The 19,024-nt window shown below is 41.8% G+C and overlaps 2 protein-coding genes across 2 annotated transcripts; both read left to right on the top strand.

The window, feature by feature from the left end:
• Positions 1–319: 319 nt before the first annotated feature.
• Positions 320–6,748, top strand: LOC141801346 (uncharacterized). Its single transcript, XM_074684353.1, has 6 exons — positions 320–525; positions 2,166–2,524; positions 2,645–2,720; positions 3,102–3,180; positions 3,468–3,645; positions 3,759–6,748. The coding sequence occupies exons 2-6, from the start codon at positions 2,168–2,170 to the stop codon at positions 4,353–4,355; spliced, it is 1,287 nt and encodes a 428-aa protein (XP_074540454.1). The 5' UTR covers positions 320–525; positions 2,166–2,167; the 3' UTR covers positions 4,356–6,748.
• Positions 6,749–12,614: 5,866 nt separating this feature from the next.
• On the top strand, positions 12,615–18,948 carry prpf3 (PRP3 pre-mRNA processing factor 3 homolog (yeast)). Its single transcript, XM_074683304.1, has 17 exons — positions 12,615–12,811; positions 13,190–13,342; positions 14,029–14,159; positions 14,277–14,444; positions 14,553–14,639; positions 14,753–15,015; positions 15,138–15,256; positions 15,355–15,542; positions 15,676–15,842; positions 16,161–16,243; positions 16,798–16,941; positions 17,016–17,115; positions 17,240–17,353; positions 17,466–17,584; positions 17,788–17,865; positions 17,968–18,023; positions 18,117–18,948. Exons 2-17 carry the CDS (start codon positions 13,198–13,200, stop codon positions 18,264–18,266), a joined length of 2,112 nt encoding a protein of 703 aa, XP_074539405.1. The 5' UTR covers positions 12,615–12,811; positions 13,190–13,197; the 3' UTR covers positions 18,267–18,948.
• The last annotated feature ends 76 nt before the right edge of the window (positions 18,949–19,024 follow it).

Below are 19,024 nucleotides of genomic sequence, written 5' to 3'. Positions count from 1 at the left end.
GCCATTAAAACTGTGTACATCAAATGCATGGAACATATTGTGCATCTCTCGGGCCAGCGCCGTTGTGCGTGCCCGGTACGTGCGTGCGTGTGTTTACACTCGCTTGCTGTAGTAGAGCAGCTCTGCCCGACACCGTGCACACGGGCGACACATGAGTGGGCAGGACCGTGAGTGCCCGAAACGCCGCCCAATCAACGGCGAGTAAAGCAATCACTGGCTGGATGTGACAGCCAATGGCTTACACCTCAGTCGGGATGACAGCCAATCGAATGCGCGCAAAACGTGGGCACGTGGATCCGCGCACATGTTGACGCTCGTAAACTGCCGAGAGAAAGAGCTAGCAAAGACACTAACCGATGAACGACCGGGCGGTGTATGTGTGTGCGCGAGAGACAGAGCTGAGGCTGGCCGCCCCGATGCTGCTCCAGCAACGGACAATATACTGACGAACCTGTAGTATCAAAGTAGGAGATAGAGCCGCCGTTTGTTTCTGGAAGCTGCAGCTTTTACCTCACTTTGCCGAAGGTGAGTATTTCCAACGGTTTTTGCCTTTATTGTGTAAGTTGGCGCTGGCCTAAAGGAATTTCCTGTCCCGCTATCCTGTTTGAATTCCTGGTACAATTTGTTAAATAATCAAAAAAACAAGATTTATAATGCAGCCGTGCTCCCTACAATACGTTAACTAAGCAGCTATCCTGTAAACATGTCAGTTCTTTTACATGGCACAGCAATTCATTTATAAATGATGATGTTAGTTGTATTTAATATAGTCTTCGTTGCTCATCCTAGAGATTATCTCTCACATGTAAAAATAACATAGCTTTGTTATGAGTAAACGGAACATTATGTAAATGCGAGTTTTTAGTTCCTGTTGTGGGTTTGGTGGTGGGCTGATGTAGACAGGATACACCTGAGACGCAGCCTCATGATCCACGCGTACCTGTGCAGACTGTACCCACCATCATGCACCGTCACCTCCCCTCCACTGCCACCTCTATCCTACCAACCATACACAGCCTGTGAACTCAGCAACAAAAGATTTGGGGGAAAAAACATGGAATGAAGTTTAAGTCGGATCATGGTGTTCTCACGCTATTTGTTTCAGTTGGCTCATTCAGGTGCATGTAAACAACGTGACATTTAGTTTGGGCAACAACTTGCTTGGTGGGAAGCAAGCTAAATAAAACGTGAATGGCACAGCTTGTTGTCAGTTTGAAAAGCCGACCATGGACTTGTTGGAAAGGCTCTATGGTCATGATATTCAACATACTGTGTGGAGTCAGGGATTTATTCTTCAGTGTGGGTATGCTTCTCAAAACCTGTCCAGTTTTTTCTTCATAGAGTTAATTAGACTTTAGTGATCGTGATTAAGGCTACTTTTGTGTGTGTGTGTTGTTGGAGTGTATCTCTATGGCTATTCATTTTAGATTACAAAAAGAGAGCAAGAAAATGTATGAAACAAGAGGAGTTACTTGGCTGAGGATAGACAATCCATATATGAGTGACAGGAGGTAGAAGAGGAGTGGCTGGAGGGCTGGACTGTGGAAGAGAAGAGGTAGAGGAGCACCAGGTTTGTGTGCATAGCGAAAGGGATGAGCTGAGGAGAGAGCAGAGAGAGGGAGATGAGAGGCATACAGAAATGTAGCTGTACAGGAAAGAGAGAAGTGTGTGTATGTGTGTGAATCCAAGGGGGGTGGGGGGTGGAGAGCAAGCCGAGACAGAGAGGAGGGGCTAGAGAGAGCACCGGAGGCAGTGGGATGGAGAGAGAGAGAGTGAGACTGCCTATTCTGATTTCACTACTCTACAAACCCCCATCCCCCTCACGTTTTACTCTCCTCTAGTCTCCCAATCTCCTCAATGGGAGCCAGACATGCTCTACCATTGTGTGCCTACTGCCTACCCCCAGTCCCACTCTGCACCATGCCTAACTAGGGCACCAGTATACCCACCATTTTGACTAATTGGGGTTATATTTTGGGAGGGAGATTTTAAAAAATGGTGCAGTGCTAATTCAAAAGCGGTTGTTTAGAATGATTTTGTTTTAGTACTTTTCACTTCCTGTCTACAGCTTTAAACATGCTGCTTTAAAGAATTCGAACAAGCTTTTCTGCTTCTTTCTCAGCAGACTTGTCTGTCATAATGACCCTCTGCTGCTTCCTCCACAGAAATGCAGTCCCAGGGTAGCACTTCCTCCCAGCCCTCCTTTGATTCCCTGAGCTCCAGCGACAGCCTCTTGTTTAGCGACTCGGAGCAAGCAGAGGACGACACGGACGTCTTCCTGACGGACGGCTCTTCCTCTGTCATCATAGGCAGCGCAAGAGGGTCGGCGTCTGGTGGAGACGTGGGGTCGGAGAGTCCCGGGTCCCAGTGGATGTGCGATGGCTTCACAGATAAGGAGGAAGAAGAGGAGTCGTACAGGTTGGAGAGTGGCAGTGGTAGCAAGTCAGTTCGAATCAGCTTGGAGGAGACGAATCATTCAAGCCCTATTCCAAAATCAGAGGGAGACCTGCTGTTTGCTCAAAAGGTAGAGACCAAAAATGTGATGACACAAAAGATGACAAAGGAAACCCAGTAGACTGATTCAGACAGCAGTGCCAAACCCAAATTCTGTTGCAATTAATCTTCTTCCCTTTTCCTCTGTCAGTGTGCTGAGCTGCAGGGTTTTGTCAGGCCCCTACTGGAGCTGCTGAATGGACTGAAGAGGGGCCGCTTTGACCGTGGTAAGCATCCTGACATCCTTGCTTCCTCATAAGCATGTGTGGTGTCTGGAAACCACATTTCTAGATTCTGAACACCGGTTTACACGGCCTGAGTAGCTTTAGTTCCTTGCATTAGAGAGTATTCCTCTGTGGGAGTGTGTGCAGCAGTCTGTATTGATGCAGCCTATTGATGTAGTCCAAAGTGCAGAGTGTGTGTAAAGCGACAGTCTACTGGCTGACTCATCAGCTCACCACGAGTGTGCAGATATCACAAAGTTAAGTTGGTGTCTGAGATAAAAAAAGAAGCCTGTGCACCTGTGCATGTACTCAATGTGCGTTTGCTGTGACTATGGAGTGTGGGCGTGCATAGACTGACTGAAGGATTATGTTTTTGATTGACAGGTTTGAGTAGTTTCCAACAGAGTGTTGCCATGGATCGAATCCAGAGGATCGTGGGGGTTTTACAGAGACCAAACAGCGGGTAAGACGTCAGCCACATGCTCTCTCCCTTCACCATTAGATTTGTTATCTGTTTCATCACTACCAGTTTAGCTGAATATTAGCTTATGAATAGCAGAAGTTATAACCAGAAAGGAGCAGTGGATTAAGTCTTCTATTTCGAGCCTCTGCTCTTGTTCTATGTTTTATTGAACAGTCCTTGAGGTCGGTAGAGTTACATCATTCACCAGTAGTTCAGGCAAACACCATGTTTTCAGACTTAGCCACAAGATATCATTTCTTCATTTTAAATCTTTTTTTTTTTTGTAGAGAGAAGTACCTGAACACTCTGCTCCAGGTGGAGATGATGTTGAAGCTCTGGTTTCCTCAGATTCCCACTCAGCCTGCGTCAGCAGCCTCCAGTGTCGCCACCACCCCCACTCGCTCCCTCCAAGAAACCTCCACCCCACCTCACAAGTACAGGGATCAATCTCATATTCCTGTTAAGGTGAGAAAACATACATTCCTGAGTGTGCAAGAGGATACCTGTACCAATACAACAGCTGCCCCCTCCACTAGCTCTGTTTTCACCTGGAAGTTTCTCCATTGCTCATTTTTCAGAAGCGCAGACTCAGCTGGACAGGCACAGACTCCCCCACGCCGTCACCCGTGCTTCTCAAGTGCCCTCGCATCGTCCCAGAAGAGAAGAGGGTGAAGCACAGTCATGATGAAAAGGAAGGCCCCCCTTCTGCTCCATCCCTGGCCCCTGATGTTGACCATAATTCACCAGATGTGGCCGGTAACAGCCAGCTAAACGAGGATACAAAGGGAAAGGACAGTGACAGCGAGGAACCAGGCAAGCTGTCGAAATACAAAGCAGGTCAGAGCTCTGAGCCCAGCCTGACTTGGGTTCATGTCGCCCCCATCCTGTCGCCACGAAAGGCCTGCCCCTCACATGAAGGCACAACAGGAGGCAACAATGAAAACCAGCCCATCATTGCTGTATCTTTGCCAAGCAGGAGGGGCAGTCCGGCCATGCAAGACAGCTCGGTCTCTTCTACGACACCCTGCAAGCACCCAAAAAATCAGAAGAAGCCCAACCGGTGCCAAAGCCAGCCTGTTGCTGGACAACAGAGTGAGACCATTGAGTCCTGTCAAGGTCCAAGTGTTGCACTCAAGCCTTTGCCAAGTGTGTGCCCCGCCCCCTTAGAGACCTGATGCATTGAGGAGCAAATAGCAAGCAGCAATGCTTTGTTACACCACCAGGCTACAGGCTGCTGAGAGAGATGCTGAAAGGTCTGAGATAAGAGATGTGTGAACAAGAGATGAAAAATGTTGGTGAAATATGTTCAAAGAATGATGGATCATGCACAACAACATGCATTAATTACACACTTAGGACAGGTATTTGCAAAAAACTGGAAATTTTGGAATCAGTTGTCACAGTTACTTAATAATCTAAGCATTTGCACAAAAGCTGTTGTGTTTGAAGTGACTAGGAAAGAACAGCTGAAGCTCAGAGTGTATTTACAGCTTCTTGTGTTATGATCAATAGGAAGGAAATTATGAAGAAGTCTGAGGAGCAAAGAATAGTATCTCCTCAGTTTGAAAGTACTAAGTATAATCAGAGATGGGATCTAACTTGACAAACACACTTGATCTGAAGTCAGACAAGTTCTTGGAAACATTCAGACTGATGTTTCTAAGTTTTATCGTGAAAAGGTTGCACAAGTTGGGATTAGAAACGCAGTGTGAGTTGATTTGATTCCAGCCTTGGGGCAGGAGACACAAAAGACTTTGCATTCACTTGTAGATAGAGTTGAAGTTTCTGGCTTGAAAAGGAAATACAAGTCTTGGGTCACTAAAAATCTTGTAGCTAGTGACACAAGGAATACAGTGTACAGGACACAGCATTAAACTGTACATGTGGTGTGATGGAGTCATTGGAAACAGGAAAAAAAAAAACGATGTCATCAACTCATGAATGTAACCTAAGAACTGTTTGGGCATCAAGAGGAGCGGCATCGCAGCAATCAGAGGTCACAGAACTTTCTGCCCAGTGCTCTGCAAAGTGCACAGCAGATCTAACAGGCAATCATTGTCATGAAATTCCAAGAAGACAAGAAACAAGGACCACTCAAAGACATGTGACTCCAGCGGTTAATTTATTCATGTGTAGAACGGACACTGCATTTATTTATTGTTTGTATTTATTTATTGGGCAGCTGAATATCGCCTTCTGTGCTCTTGCATAAGTTGGCCTACCATTTGTTTAAGGAGTTGAAGAGGATGCTGTTGACAGTTTGTGGTTTTTAATGCTATCATGAGGAAAACAATTAGAAGGAAAGTGAAATCTTATGATTGGAATATTGGGACTACTGTGCCTTTTAACCAAATAATAATAGGATGTGTTCACAAAAGCATTTGGTGCTTTTAGTGCATTCATACTGCATTTTGATTGTTTTGCTTTGATTTCATGAAACCAGTGCACACACAAACACACACATTCAATCATGAAGCCTACATGTAGTGATATTCATCCTGCTTCTACACGCAAACCAACAGTATCATTTACTCTATCAATTTCTCCACAATACAGGCATCTACAGTTGATCCAGGCTGCTTAAATCTATAGCAGTTGTATGAAATATTAAAGTGTAGCCTTCCTTTGGGTCATCAGAGGAACAGACTGATCTGCACTTATAGCTGGTGCTCTTTGAAACTTGAAAAATACAGAGAAAATATAAATGTAAGGGAGGAAATCTTTATTTGCACCACCCTCTACTGCTGCTATTGTTATTCTAATTCCAGTCCTGTTTAGATGTTTGACAGGAGGCTCTCTATTTGGGATCACAATATTCTAAATGTATTAGAGGGTTTCAGCAATGTGATTGGGTTTATCATTATTGCTAAAAGTATCATATATATTTAGAAAAAGGTATTTTTAAATTGGTATGAGTGCTTCATACACTATTTACTTGAGTAGAGATGAGGGATGTCCTCCTTTACAAAACAAAAAGCACCACGCGTGAACACAGAGCCACTGGCAGCCTCCACGTTACTGCCTATGTTATGTATGAGGAGAAAGGAGCACACAGACCCTCAGTCTTAGAGCCAGAGTCAGACCATCTCACCCTGAACGTGACGGCATGCGGAGCCAGACGCTGACTCTTGATCAGAGGCTGGGGGTATCCTCCGCCTCCTCCTCCTGTTTATAACGGTTGTGGTATGACAGAGAAACCAATTGCACTTATTCATCATTGTTTATGTCCTTTTTTATGTATGTTTTCTACTGCAGCGACCACTGCTGATTGGTCAGGAATAATATGTCCTCATTTTTTTTTTAGCTGCCTTTTTCTTCTTAAACTGTAAAAGCTGACTGTAGTCCCCCTCCCTCCCTCTAAGCATCCCCCTCCCCTCCCCCACTCTGCAGCATTCGTCTGCCCTTGCCCTCTCTCCTTCCTTCGTCTCTCAATCCTGTTAGTATAATTTCTTTCTAACTAAACTCTCTCCAACCATCTTTACATGATACTACTCTTCTGGCTACTTTTTAAATAATGGTGAAAAGAAATAAAAAGTCTTTTAATAAATGACACTTTTCGAAAGCCTAACTGTGCGCCTGTTTCTCACTTCTTATTACTTTTATTTTTGTAAAAATGTTTGAGAATCTCGCTTTAATTTGATGTAATTCACAGTAATGTGAATAAGACTGGAGTTTTTGGAAAGCAGCTCTCACTGAACAGATGTGAGACTCAATGGGGTGCAGATTTAGAGAATGTACGGGGTTTTGAAGTGTGCGCGTGTGCTCTTGTGTGTGTGTGTGTGTGTGTGTGTGAAGGGGGTGTATGAGGGGAAGGAGGGGTGGCAGGGTGTGAGACTACAGCCTTGGTAATCTGGCAGTAGCAGGGGGGCAGGCTGATCCTCCAACCAGCTGCTACTACGGAGAACAAACATTACAGTAGATTATGATGTGCGTTCTTGTGGGATGGTTGTTTATTTTTTTAAGATCACAGTGTTTGGAAGCCTCCTGTGGGTGGAGGAGAGAGGAGCATTGCTTGGTTGTGTCTGTGGTGTGTTTGGTAGTAGTGCATTTATCAAACCAAACTGGGGCTGAAGTCTGATCCCAGCACCTTTCAGAGCCTCTAAAAAAAATGAAAGGGTGAGAGTCAGAAGCTTACCTTACCAATCACGTATTACCATAGTATCCTGCTGTCCTATAGACACCCATTAAACATTCTAATAAAGCAGCAAAGCTCACCTCCATTTTATATACAAAACCAAAAACACTTTATCTTGTTACTTTAACTACATAATCAGACACACTCAAAGGGGGACTAGTTCATCTGATTGTTATGTAACGTCTTACCGTACATTTTAATGACACCTTCTGCAAAACAGGATGTGTGTCAGAGGAAGCTGCGGACACAAAGCTGTGAATAATACATTATGATGTATTGCAAAAGATTAGCTTTTACATCCATTTGTAAATACAATTTTTATTAATAAGTAGTTTAGGTTTAATCAAATGCTCCAAAATGTCACCACTCTAGCCCTTGAACTAAATGTTTTAAGATTGAGAGTGATGATCCAACAAATGAAACTGCATGATCTGATTTTGTAAAAGCAGGTCAGTTATTCTGGTTTACAAGGAGGCACACTCTAATAAAATAGTAATAATGATAATTGTAGTTCTGATGCCTTTAATTAAGTCAAATATCTGCTGTATTACTTAAAATTAACATGATAAAACATTCACCATTTTCTCTCCACTCCATAAGTACATCCATGGATACTGCGTGCGAGTGGGCACGAGATTGGCAAATTTTGAGAGGGTGTGGTTTCATTTCTCCCTGCTCAGGCGGGATGAAATCAGCCATGCTGCACGTACTCGTACAAGCACACAAACATACTCAAAGTCAAAAACACTGATGCCCACACACTTTGCCACTCCCCCCTCCCCACCACGCTCTGACACACTGACTGGCTGATTTTATGATGGGCCTGTCTCTGACACACTGACTGCGCTACGTTACAACAACAGAGACCGCCCCGCCCCCCCGCTCTTGCAGCCCCCCCTTGTATCCATGCAGTTTTTAGCACAGAAGCCCTTGCCCTCAGTCTCCCTCCTCCCCCTGTTCCTCCTCTGGAGGATGGAAACGAGGGGCAAAAGGAAGAGGACAGGAAGAAGATGTGTGTAGGGCACAGGGAGGAGAGCTGACCTCACTCAGTTTTGGGGAGCGTGGAGGAAATCTTTTGTTTTTAGCCCTTCTCTCAACCATCTTTTTTTTTTTTTTATTTTTACATTTTTGCGTATTCCATTCTACAAATTTGTTTAAACAAGTTTCAAACCCCTGCCACATTATACAGAAAAAGCCTACTATATTTGTGTCAATATATACTGTAATGAACCACAAAGTCTGTGTTAGGCTGAGAACAATCAATAACAGTTATTGCATCATAAATGTGCTCTGTTGTTTTCACTTCTCTCAGTATCCAACCAGCTTGTTTTGGATTATTAGAGCACGTGTGTCCGTGCATCAATAGGATTGCACATAATGAACTTACTGCCCCTCTGATCCCTTGGTGTGTAGGTTTTAATAGTGCTCTCACATCCCCTTATTGGTTTGAACAAGTTAATGATTTAAGGGAGTCTGTCTGTTTCTGCTGCCTGTGCCATGTGCAAAACAAGAGAATGACACAATGAGGTGCTTATTCACTTATCCTAAACTCCCCTCCCCCATTATTCATTGAGTGCACTCCAGTAAAACTCACGCGAGGGGAAGCCATGCTTTGACTTCACAACTACACACACACTCATTCATGTGTTTGCACAGACACACACTTGCTCTTACTCACCCCAAGTCCTCGGGGGTATTCAGAGCTGTCTAGTCCCAAAACTGCCTGGATGCTCATTAAAATTGCACAGTGGACAGCCCTGCTATGGAAATCTGAGCTACTTTGAACTCATTTCCGCCTTGCTGGAGCTCACAGGGATGAGGATGATGACGGGCCATGGTGTGTTTGGGGTTTTGAAGACTGCTCTGCCAACCATCTGTGATCCCCATCTCTGTGATGTCACCAACAGGGGACACGGTAAAGACAGAGGTACAAGGACTACATTTTCAAGGACGCACGTGTATCTCGTGACGATGTGTGTGTGTGTGTGTGATATTTGGGGCACAGCCGAGCTACAGGCAAATAACTATACTCATCCGTTTCTTTCGGCCTGGATGCACTCTCAGGGAGCCTGCTCGTGATGACGCCATCCTACACGACTCCTCAATTATTCAACTAGAGAGAATGAGAGGGAATCACCAGATAGATTATACAGAGGGCAGAAACAGAGAGGTGCCACAAGAAGAGGTTTAGGTTATGAATGAAGGCAGAAGTGAGAAATAAAACCTTACACTCTGAGTGGATAACTGGGGTGTAGTAGATGCACGTGCACTCCTCACTAAGGTCCCAGCAGCACATGTGTGGAGTAAAGACAGCGGGGTCCCCAGAGACTGTATCTTCCAACATGATTTACAGCCCCTGTCAGATACAATGAAATCAAACTGGGTCAGCATGAAGGAATATATCATGAGCACACACTTGATGAATCATAAAGCAGTATGAAGGAACACAGAGAATATCTTAAACAGTGCCCTAAATTATTCACTCATGCAGGATTAATGGCAAAGCAGTAATACATATCAGTTAACTAAAATGTGAAGGAAAAATGTTCGGCAAATGAAATCAGGTACTTGTACAGGACTCAATTGTTGCAGCTTTGCTGATTTTGAACTTGGATTAACCGCACACTAAATGCCCCACATTCCAGTAATATAATACATTAATTCATACAGCTCTCACCATGAGCCTCATGATGCTGAATCAAACATGTTTTAGCTGCACAGACAAGTAGAAGTCCCTGTGTGCCAGTGTGCCCATGTGACGCTGTTTTTCTGTGTATAGAAATCTCTGTGTATTGTCATATTATGTGCTGAGGTGTCATTACATAATAGAGTCGGCTGGAGAGAGAGAAGGGAGGGGAGGGGAGGGTGGCAGACAACACATGTGGGGTGCCAGCTGGGAATTCAGGGTGAGCTTGCTAAGCGGATGTGTTGATTGTGGAGGAAGCTGGCAGAGTAAATAATGTGGACAAATGTGTTTACCAGATGTTTTTTATCTGACTAAATCTTAACTTAGGTAATACTCTTTTAATCCTTTATCACATTGACTAGATATGTTTTTATTTTTATAATTATGATGAAAACACTATCACAAATTATAGTCTGAGAGAGACAGGTTTTTGTACTGATCTTGCAGAACTTGGCTGTTGAAGCCACATTCAGAGGTCATAGTGAGAATCATAATAGCTTTTAATTAATTTATACCGTGTACCTTCGCTGAAGTTTATCATTTACATCGATAAACTGCAGCTCATTAGATGTTTTCTAACATACTTTGTTAGTAGAATACCTAAAAATATTCAATTTTATTGGCATTAAATACATTTGTTTGGAAAAGAGTTGATTAACTTAGGTCCAACAACCAATGTCATAAATCGATCGTTTTAGCTCTGGTTGTTACTTTGGTTATATGTATACAGTGTGCTAGCTCACTATTGTAAATCTGTAATTTTAAAACCATCAGCTGCAGCCTTGCTGTATTTTACAAAAATAAAATTACTAAAAGTTGAACCCATTTCATATGCTGCTTTGATTCTGCACTGGGCAGCAGAAAAGTCAAAGACCAAGCCAAATCTGAAGTTATGTTTCTATACACAAAGACGGCTTGTGGCAGTGAACAAAGATCACATTTCAGCATCGGGGAAAGGAGTAAACAATGAAAGTCTCTCAAGTTTCTGCACTAATAAGAGGTTTCCTTTATGCTGCCGGATATCCTTCCACAGACCAAGGTTGTGGTCACTGCAAAACCAAGTTAACAATTTCTTTTTTCCTTTCCCTGTGATTCACAGACTTGAGCTGTTGTGTCTCTGCATAAATAGATGTAGACATTGTTTCAGCAGGTGAATAAGTGACAGCCAACTACACTGTGGTGTAGGTTGCATTAACCCGTTAAATTCTACTGGCAACAATAGTTGCCAAACTTATTTTTATCCTAATTTCTTGAAGTGTTCGTTTGACTTTGGTTAGCATATTTAAGTGTTAAAATAAAAGAATATGGAAAAATAATAATCAAAAAGTGATAATAACTGCAAAATAAACAATAAAACACACAATATAGTAATAGAAAAGAAATAATAACTTTGTTAAATACGATAGAATATAAAAATGTGGAAAAAATCCAACATATTTTGTAATTGGGAGGCCCAAAGAATGAAATGCATGCACTTATTTTGCAGGAAAATTTGGGGGATTAGACAGGTTAATAAATCAGCATAAAAAGCAGTTGCTGTTTGTTTGTTTGTTTAACTGAAGAATAAACATGTCTGGAAAATAGAATATACAACATACAAAGTTTATCCTGATGCACAAAAGTAGATCTATGTGGAAGTACTGTGCTTTTTACTGAGGAGAAAGAAGGATCAAGTAGACTGCTGTGGCCTCAGGCTCACTGCTGCATTCAAGCTTATACCACTATAACTGCACTTGGTTGACCCACATCATGCAAAGATAGAGAAAAACGGAGGGAGTGGGCCCACAGGGGGGAGGACATAGAGATCACCTGATAACCCTGACAGGGATCTAGCTTTATGACTGGTCTGCATTGGGCAACAGCTAGGCAAAGTTTCAGTCTAGATTAAGTTGTTACAAATAGAGATAAGCAATTACCTGTTAGTGGCCTCTACTACTATCATACAAAAAAAGCTAAGAAATATAATTTGATATTTTTTTCTTTTGATAGAGAGACTTTCATTTCTCACTTTTTTGAACATTAAAATTTTTGAGGAAAAAAAAGGGAGAGTAATAAACAGATAACACAGAACTGGCTTTGTGCATCCAACAAACTGAAAGAGACATAAAATTAGCTAAAATACCACACCACGGTGAAATGGTACCTTTACAAAATCAATAATAAAACATGCGCTGACACTCATGTGATTAACTATGTACTTTGAATTGTATCATTGCACGCATCGATAATGGTTCAAAAGAGTTTGATAAAATGCACATCAAATTTCGGCAAAATTCATTATTGTCCATCCCATTTTAAATATGGCTAAACACCCTAATAAAGTTAAACAACTGGACCTCATTTAAGAATAATATTTTAGTATTCAAACCACTTAGAATGCACCTGCATTTAGCCAACTTTTCAATTCAAGTCCATTGTTGAGTCGATCTCAGTATGAAAACTTTTTTAATAACTTATTAATGGGATTATGGTCGAATAGATGCTAGGTGACTACTTTAAAGACTTGTCATCACGATTCCCAATAAAACATGTTACCTGAAACCCAAACAACGATTCCACGTGCAGCCAGGTGGAAACAGCGACAGTTACCACAAACGACTGCACCGGAATCGTAGAATTCGAACGAAGAAGAAGCCCCGTCAATTTCCTCTTCCGGGTCACGTACTAGAAACGTCGTGTGAACGGCGCGACCAAACAGAAAGTTTTACAGAAACTCATCAGTTTAAGTGTTTATTCCTCTGAAATCTGAGCTTTCACATCTGATTATCACAGCATAAGCGACCCGATAAGGGATATACGAAAACATAAAGGTTTGTTCTCTTTATTAAGCGGTTATTCGTTCATGGTAGAAGCTCACTCACAGCGGTGAGCTAACGGTAACTAGCATGCAATCAGGGAGTTTTGGCGGATGTAATTGATAATAGCCAATATGATGCTTATAGTTTGCATCCAATGTCAATGGTATCGGTTTACAAATTTATCTGCAAGTCTTTCTTATCGTCACTGTATTCTGGTTTGTACGAGTGAAAACCTAATGTTTTGATTTGCTTACCTGGGAAGAGCTTTGACTTACACCGATATCAAACAGTCTCGAACTGGTGTGGAGTTCTCGAGGCATGGAGGTGATAATCATGTTCATGAACTTGAATAATGATGCTATTTGTTTTTAATATGGGGACGCTGTGCAGGCTGGAGGATGTCTCTTCCCAAACGGGAGGTTGAGGAGTTGAGGCCATGGGTGGAGCGCACTGTGAAGAAGGTGCTAGGCTTTTCAGAGCCCACAGTCGTCACTGCAGCTTTGCACTGTGTCGGAAAGGGACTGGACAAAAGAAAAACCACAGGTAACTATTGGATGCGTACTTTGTATTATCCAGATTCAAGATGTAGTTAAGTCAAAGTGCTTTCTGGATCTTTTTAAATATGAATATTACTATGATTATTGTTATCTTATAGAAGATGGGGCCATGGCTTCACTAATAATCATATGAAAATGTTGAACAATAAATCACTGTAGCTTCCAATGATTGACTTACAGTTGTATTTTAAAGCTTTTCCACAACAGTTTCCTAAGTAATAAATATTTCAAAATAATTGTTTTGAAAGACTCAGTAAAGATATGGAAGCCTCCCATTTATCTGAAAGACACACCAGTGATGACCACATCCCTACATTGTGTTAACATCTTTAACAACCCTGAGCTAAGCTATCAAGAGTTATTTATTTCATGTAAGAAATATAAATTTTTATAATGTTATGTGTTCCCATTTCCCTCATTTCATCTTGAAGCACTGATGAGCTGATTTTATTTAGAGTAATGTGCATCACAGTTTTAACAATGACTAGAATTAATCCATGAAGATTATAAATTTTGTGTTAGGTGTCAGTTGCGTGTGATTCTTGTAGATGCTTAAATTAGAAAAACGGTTTTATCCCAAAATTTATCAGCCAAAGGCACCTTGTGGCTTGGTAAAGTAGGTTTTACTTAACTTGTCATAACAATTTATTTGACATCACTGCTTTATTCCAGACCAGCTGCGCCCCTTCCTTGATGACTCTGCTGGAGGTTTTGTGGAGCGTCTTTTTGAGGCTCTTGAGGAAAGTCGAAACGCACGTGGAAACAAGGGAACAGGAGAAAAGAACCGCAAGAGGGACCTTAAGGTAAATCAAAGGGGTTGCATACTTGAACTGGCAAAATCTGATGTGTTTCTGCAGTGATGTGCTTTAGAGTATTATTATGCATGAAGTGGTGGGTTTGATTTGGGTTGTTGATTTCAGGATGTGTTTGGCGATGAGGCCGAATCAGGTGTAATTAGAGAAACTTCACAGCCAGAAGATGGGGCAGTTGCAAAGCGGAAGCGGGTCCCTCGCTTTGAGGAGGTGGAAGAACCTGAGGTCATACCTGGGCCTCCATCTGAAAGTCCTGGCATGCTCACAAAAATGCAGGTATAAGATAATTTCTTCAGTAGAAAGTTTAGATTGTGGTTGGTACAATGTTATGAGTTTTTATGATAGCATTCCTGTGTCCACCGATCCTTTTCTCTGCATTTTTAGATAAAACAGATGATGGAGGCGGCCACAAAGCAGATAGAAGAAAGGAAAAAACAACTGAGCTTTTCCTCTTCAGTCCCATCTGCTCAAGTAAACCACATTTACTTTTGTTTCTCTGAAATAAAACCTTTTTCTTAAATACATACCATGTATCAGCTGCTCCAGGAAATGCATTTAATGTTTACTCCCTTCCCACACCACAGTCAAACATGGAATCCCCTCCTGTCTCCCGGCTTCTTGGCAATCAGGCTGCTGCAGCTTCAGGCGGCGCCTCGTCCATTGCCCCATCGCAGGCAGCCAGCTTCATGAATGATGCCATCGAGAAGGCTCGCAAGGCTGCTGAGCTACAGGCCCGCATTCAGTCCCAGTTAGCCATGAAGCCTGGTATACTGGGAGCCTTGGGAAATACTGGACCTCATAACTTGGTGGCTCTAGCTAATCTTCATGCTATGGGAATCGCCCCACCGTAAGTTGTGTTACGATGTTTGAGATTACATAATCAAAAGTGGAAAAAAAACAAGTTTTTAGATCTTGTGGTAATACAGTGTTTGAAAAAACAGACAACAATCTGTGTGTTTTAATTCATAGGAAGGTAGAAGTAAAAGAGGTTAACAAGCCAACACCTCTTATTCTGGATGACAAGGGAAGAACTGTAGACGCTAGTGGCAAGGAGGTTGAACTGACTCACCGTATGCCCACACTAAAAGGTATTTGTTCAGAAATCTAGTGTCTCCACAATCCCAGACACACAGGTTCTTCTTTTTTGCTTAGACTTTCATTCATAAATACTTTGTCATCTGTGTAGCAAATATTCGGGCGGTAAAGAGGGAGCAGTTTCGTCAGCAGCTAAAAGAAAAGCCTGGAGATGACTTGGAGTCCACATCCTACTTCGACCAACGTGTGACCATTACACCAGCTCAGCGCCCTCGCAGGAGCTTTAAATTCCACGATCAGGGGCGCTTTGAGAAGATCGCCCAACGTATTAGAACTAAGGTGGGTTTTAACCCTATCCATCTTGTGTGTATTACAACATTTTTTTTGTTATATCATTGGTACAAAATCTAAACAGACTTAAGTGTAACTGCGCATAGCATTCTGATGTCCTTTGCAATGAACTTGACCACAGGCCCAGTTGGAAAAGTTGCAGAATGAGATCGCACAGGCAGCAAAGAAGACAGGAATCCAGGCATCCACCAAACTGGCACTGATTGCCCCTAAGAAAGAGATTGGAGAGGGAGAGGTGCCCAACATTGAGTGGTGGGATTCTTTCATCCTGCCTTCCAACATAGAAATGTAAGACATCAGCAGCTTCGGCTCCTGTTACTTCAGGGGTAATCAGGTAGCTCTTTTCTAACCCCAGGCCCTGACCTACATGCCATCTGTTCTGTCATGTATCTTTTTCTGTCTGACCCTCTAGGATGTAATTTTAAACAAAATAAATGCACATAAAGAACATTTTCAAAAGAAGGTTTTGTTGTGTTTAGTCTTTGATGAATGTCAGTCTGTAGGATAGCCATTGGATGTCTCTATGGCACAAATAATTAGCATACCCTACTGGCTGCAGATAACAGTAGATGAAATGTTTCTCATTCTTTTTTTTTTTTTTTGCAGAACACCAGACACAAAATTTGAAGAGTGTGAGCTCTTTGGTGTGACCAACCTCGTAGAACATCCTGCCCAAATAAGCCCTCCAGGTAAGTCTGTTGAAAGCGGAAGTGTGCACACTTGTGTAGGTGCTCTTAAGGCATTTGTGTCTAACATCTACTGAGAGATATTTGGTAATGGTGATATGTGCATTAACAGTTGTAATGAAGTATGTTTGATTTATCTTTACAACTAATATAAATATGACAATCTTAAATGAATTGATAAACACTGGAAAAATACAAATGTGGAATCAAAAAATGTGAAGCATTTGCTCTGCAAAATGATTTGCTTTCTGATTATTAAATTCTTAAAATAAAAAGATCTAGGAGTTTATTAAAAGTATAGAAGCATAGAAAGTTTGTGCACAGCTGATGCTTTTTCATGGTAGCCTACCACAATTTCAGCAGTTGCCCAAAAGGTCCTAAGATTTCCAAATCTGTTTGTGTCATTTAGATCTTGATCCTGTTGTTTTGTCCTCCATTGAATCAGTTTTGGAAGACTGCATGAATTATGCATGGGTGCAGCCGCTTTTCAAAATAAACAAAGTAAAAATACTCCCTGATTTATAGCCCTGTCTTGTTTTGTTCCTGATTTATCACAGTTGACACAGATAAGCCAGTAACGCTGGGTGTATACCTGACAAAGAAAGAGCAAAAGAAACTCAGAAGACAGACACGAAGAGAGGGGCAAAAAGAAGTTCAAGAGAAGGTTCGTCTGGGACTGATGCCTCCTCCAGAACCCAAAGGTATCAGCAAGCAATTTATGAGCATTGAAAACTACTTGATTAAGCAGAATTTAACACAAGGCTTTTTTTTCCAGTACGCATCTCAAACTTGATGAGAGTGCTTGGAACAGAGGCAGTTCAGGACCCCACAAAAGTAGAGGCCCATGTCAGAGCACAGATGGCCAAAAGACAGAAGTAAGTAGCACAGTCACTCTTTTCCTACACTGCTTGTCTAAATTTTCTCATGACATTTTATGAAAACCTGTGAAAAGCAAAGGCTTTTTTAAAAGTTCTGCCGACTGTGACTCTCTCATTCCAGGGCCCATGAGGAGGCCAACGCGGCACGCAAGCTCACAGCAGAGCAGAGGAAAGAGAAGAAGGTCAAAAAGTTAAAAGAAGATCTCACAGATGGTGTTCATATTGCTGTTTACAGGTAAAGATTTGTTGGAAGAGAAAGAAAAGCGCAACTTTTTTTCAGAAATAAATCACAGCACGTGTATTTGTTGTAGAAAAACTAATCTTATTTCTTCACCTTCACTGTGCAGGATCCGTAACTTGCAAAACCCTGCTAAAAAGTTTAAAGTGGAGGCCAATGCAAACCAGCTGTACTTATCTGGCACCGTGGTTCTGCATCGAGATGTCAACCTTGTTGTAGTGGAGGGAGGTAAGAGGGAAATGCTTTGACGTGTTACATTGAACCCTACACTGCTTCTGATTTAAATTCATTTGTATTTATTATTTAAGTGGGTGTTGTAGCTCCACCTAGCTGATGCTTAATGTCAGTTTCTCTACAGGTTTTTCTTGACCTGTTAATAAACTGGACTGGTAAATGTTGGCCAAAGTAAAATGTTATATTTATCCTTTTAGGCCCTAAATCTCAGAAAAAGTTCAAGAGGCTAATGTTGCACAGAATCAAATGGGAGGAGCACAACAGTAAAAGAGATGGTAAGAAAGGTTTCACTTGATCATTGTGCTTATTGTTGTGGCTTTATGCTAGTCTTAAAGACACTAAATAATTTTACTGTTGAATCTTTTTACCTCTATAAGATCCAGACGGTGATGACGACACAAAGAGAAACAATAAATGCTGGCTGATTTGGGAGGCAAGTGCTCACACTAAGGCAGATGCCATATGAAATACATTTTTGGTTGTGATCTTACTCTTACATGTTTATTGTTGACACCTGGTTCTACAGGGTACAGCCAAAGAGCGAAGTTTTGGGGATATGAAGTTCAAGCAGTGCCCTACAGAAAGCATGGCCAGAGAACACTTCAAGAAACACGGCACAGAACACTACTGGGATCTAGCTCTCAGTAAAAGTGTGTTGGACTGCACAGATGACTGAAACCTGCACAGAAAGAATCAAGTGCACATTCTTCAAACCCCTACCAGACCCACAGCCTCACAAGCTAGTCACCCTTCATCACTGACTGGCTGACTTCATCTGGGGACAGATAGACTGTTAAGAGACATGAACATTAGCAACAAAAGGAACAATAAACCCATGTGAACGTTCTGTGTGAGGAAGTGTAATGGATCAGGGTATGTGTGCCAGCATCTGTGTTCATTTCTTTGATGGCAGGCTATCCTGTCCGATAACGTGTAGTCTGTTTTTAGTACTTTCTGACAGACAATGCTGTGTGGTGCGAATCACTCTCTTGGGGCTTTATGTGATAGCAAGAAATAGTGTCATATTACGTTGTAATTTTTCTGATAAAACCCCCATGTACACTGATTATACTGATTTGAGTCAAGTTGTTCATAAAAGTAGCCAAATATGAAATGACAGCACCAGAATTGTGTTAACACATCCTTGGATGTTACAACACCAGAAGATTTATCATTGTCATAACTACAGTTCAGAAGACTGAAGACATCCCAAAAATCTTTTTGTTGTTGTTGTTTTGCTTTCGAGATACAGAGTGACACTTTTACTAACTGAGAGCTATATTTCTTTGTGAATACACACTCATGGCCTGTAATAAACAAACATTAACCTACCTACGTCAGTTTTTATACTATTTGTTTGAATCTACTGATATTTGCCGTCCAAATGCTCAAATATAATCAAATTGTACCTTGTATTGAATTGTAAGTTACATG

The sequence above is a fragment of the Halichoeres trimaculatus genome, unplaced genomic scaffold (assembly GCF_033239565.1).
Source record: "Halichoeres trimaculatus isolate MK-OKI-2021-1 unplaced genomic scaffold, fHalTri1.1 fHalTri1_scaffold_12, whole genome shotgun sequence".
Lineage (NCBI taxonomy): Eukaryota > Metazoa > Chordata > Actinopteri > Labriformes > Labridae > Halichoeres > Halichoeres trimaculatus.
This window is presented reverse-complemented; position numbering and strand designations above follow the sequence as displayed.

Excerpts from the sequence above, each read along its gene's own strand:
- prpf3 (XM_074683304.1), top strand. The coding sequence starts at position 13,198 with ATGTCTCTTCCCAAACGGGAGGTTGAGGAGTTGAGGCCATGGGTGGAG. Across the intron at positions 13,343-14,028 it reads GGACAAAAGAAAAACCACAG|ACCAGCTGCGCCCCTTCCTT; the intron begins GTAACTATTGGA and ends GCTTTATTCCAG. Across the intron at positions 16,244-16,797 it reads TGCCCAAATAAGCCCTCCAG|TTGACACAGATAAGCCAGTA; the intron begins GTAAGTCTGTTG and ends GATTTATCACAG.
- LOC141801346 (XM_074684353.1), top strand. The coding sequence starts at position 2,168 with ATGCAGTCCCAGGGTAGCACTTCCTCCCAGCCCTCCTTTGATTCCCTG. Across the intron at positions 2,525-2,644 it reads ACCTGCTGTTTGCTCAAAAG|TGTGCTGAGCTGCAGGGTTT; the intron begins GTAGAGACCAAA and ends TTCCTCTGTCAG. Across the intron at positions 3,181-3,467 it reads TTACAGAGACCAAACAGCGG|AGAGAAGTACCTGAACACTC; the intron begins GTAAGACGTCAG and ends TTTTTTTTGTAG.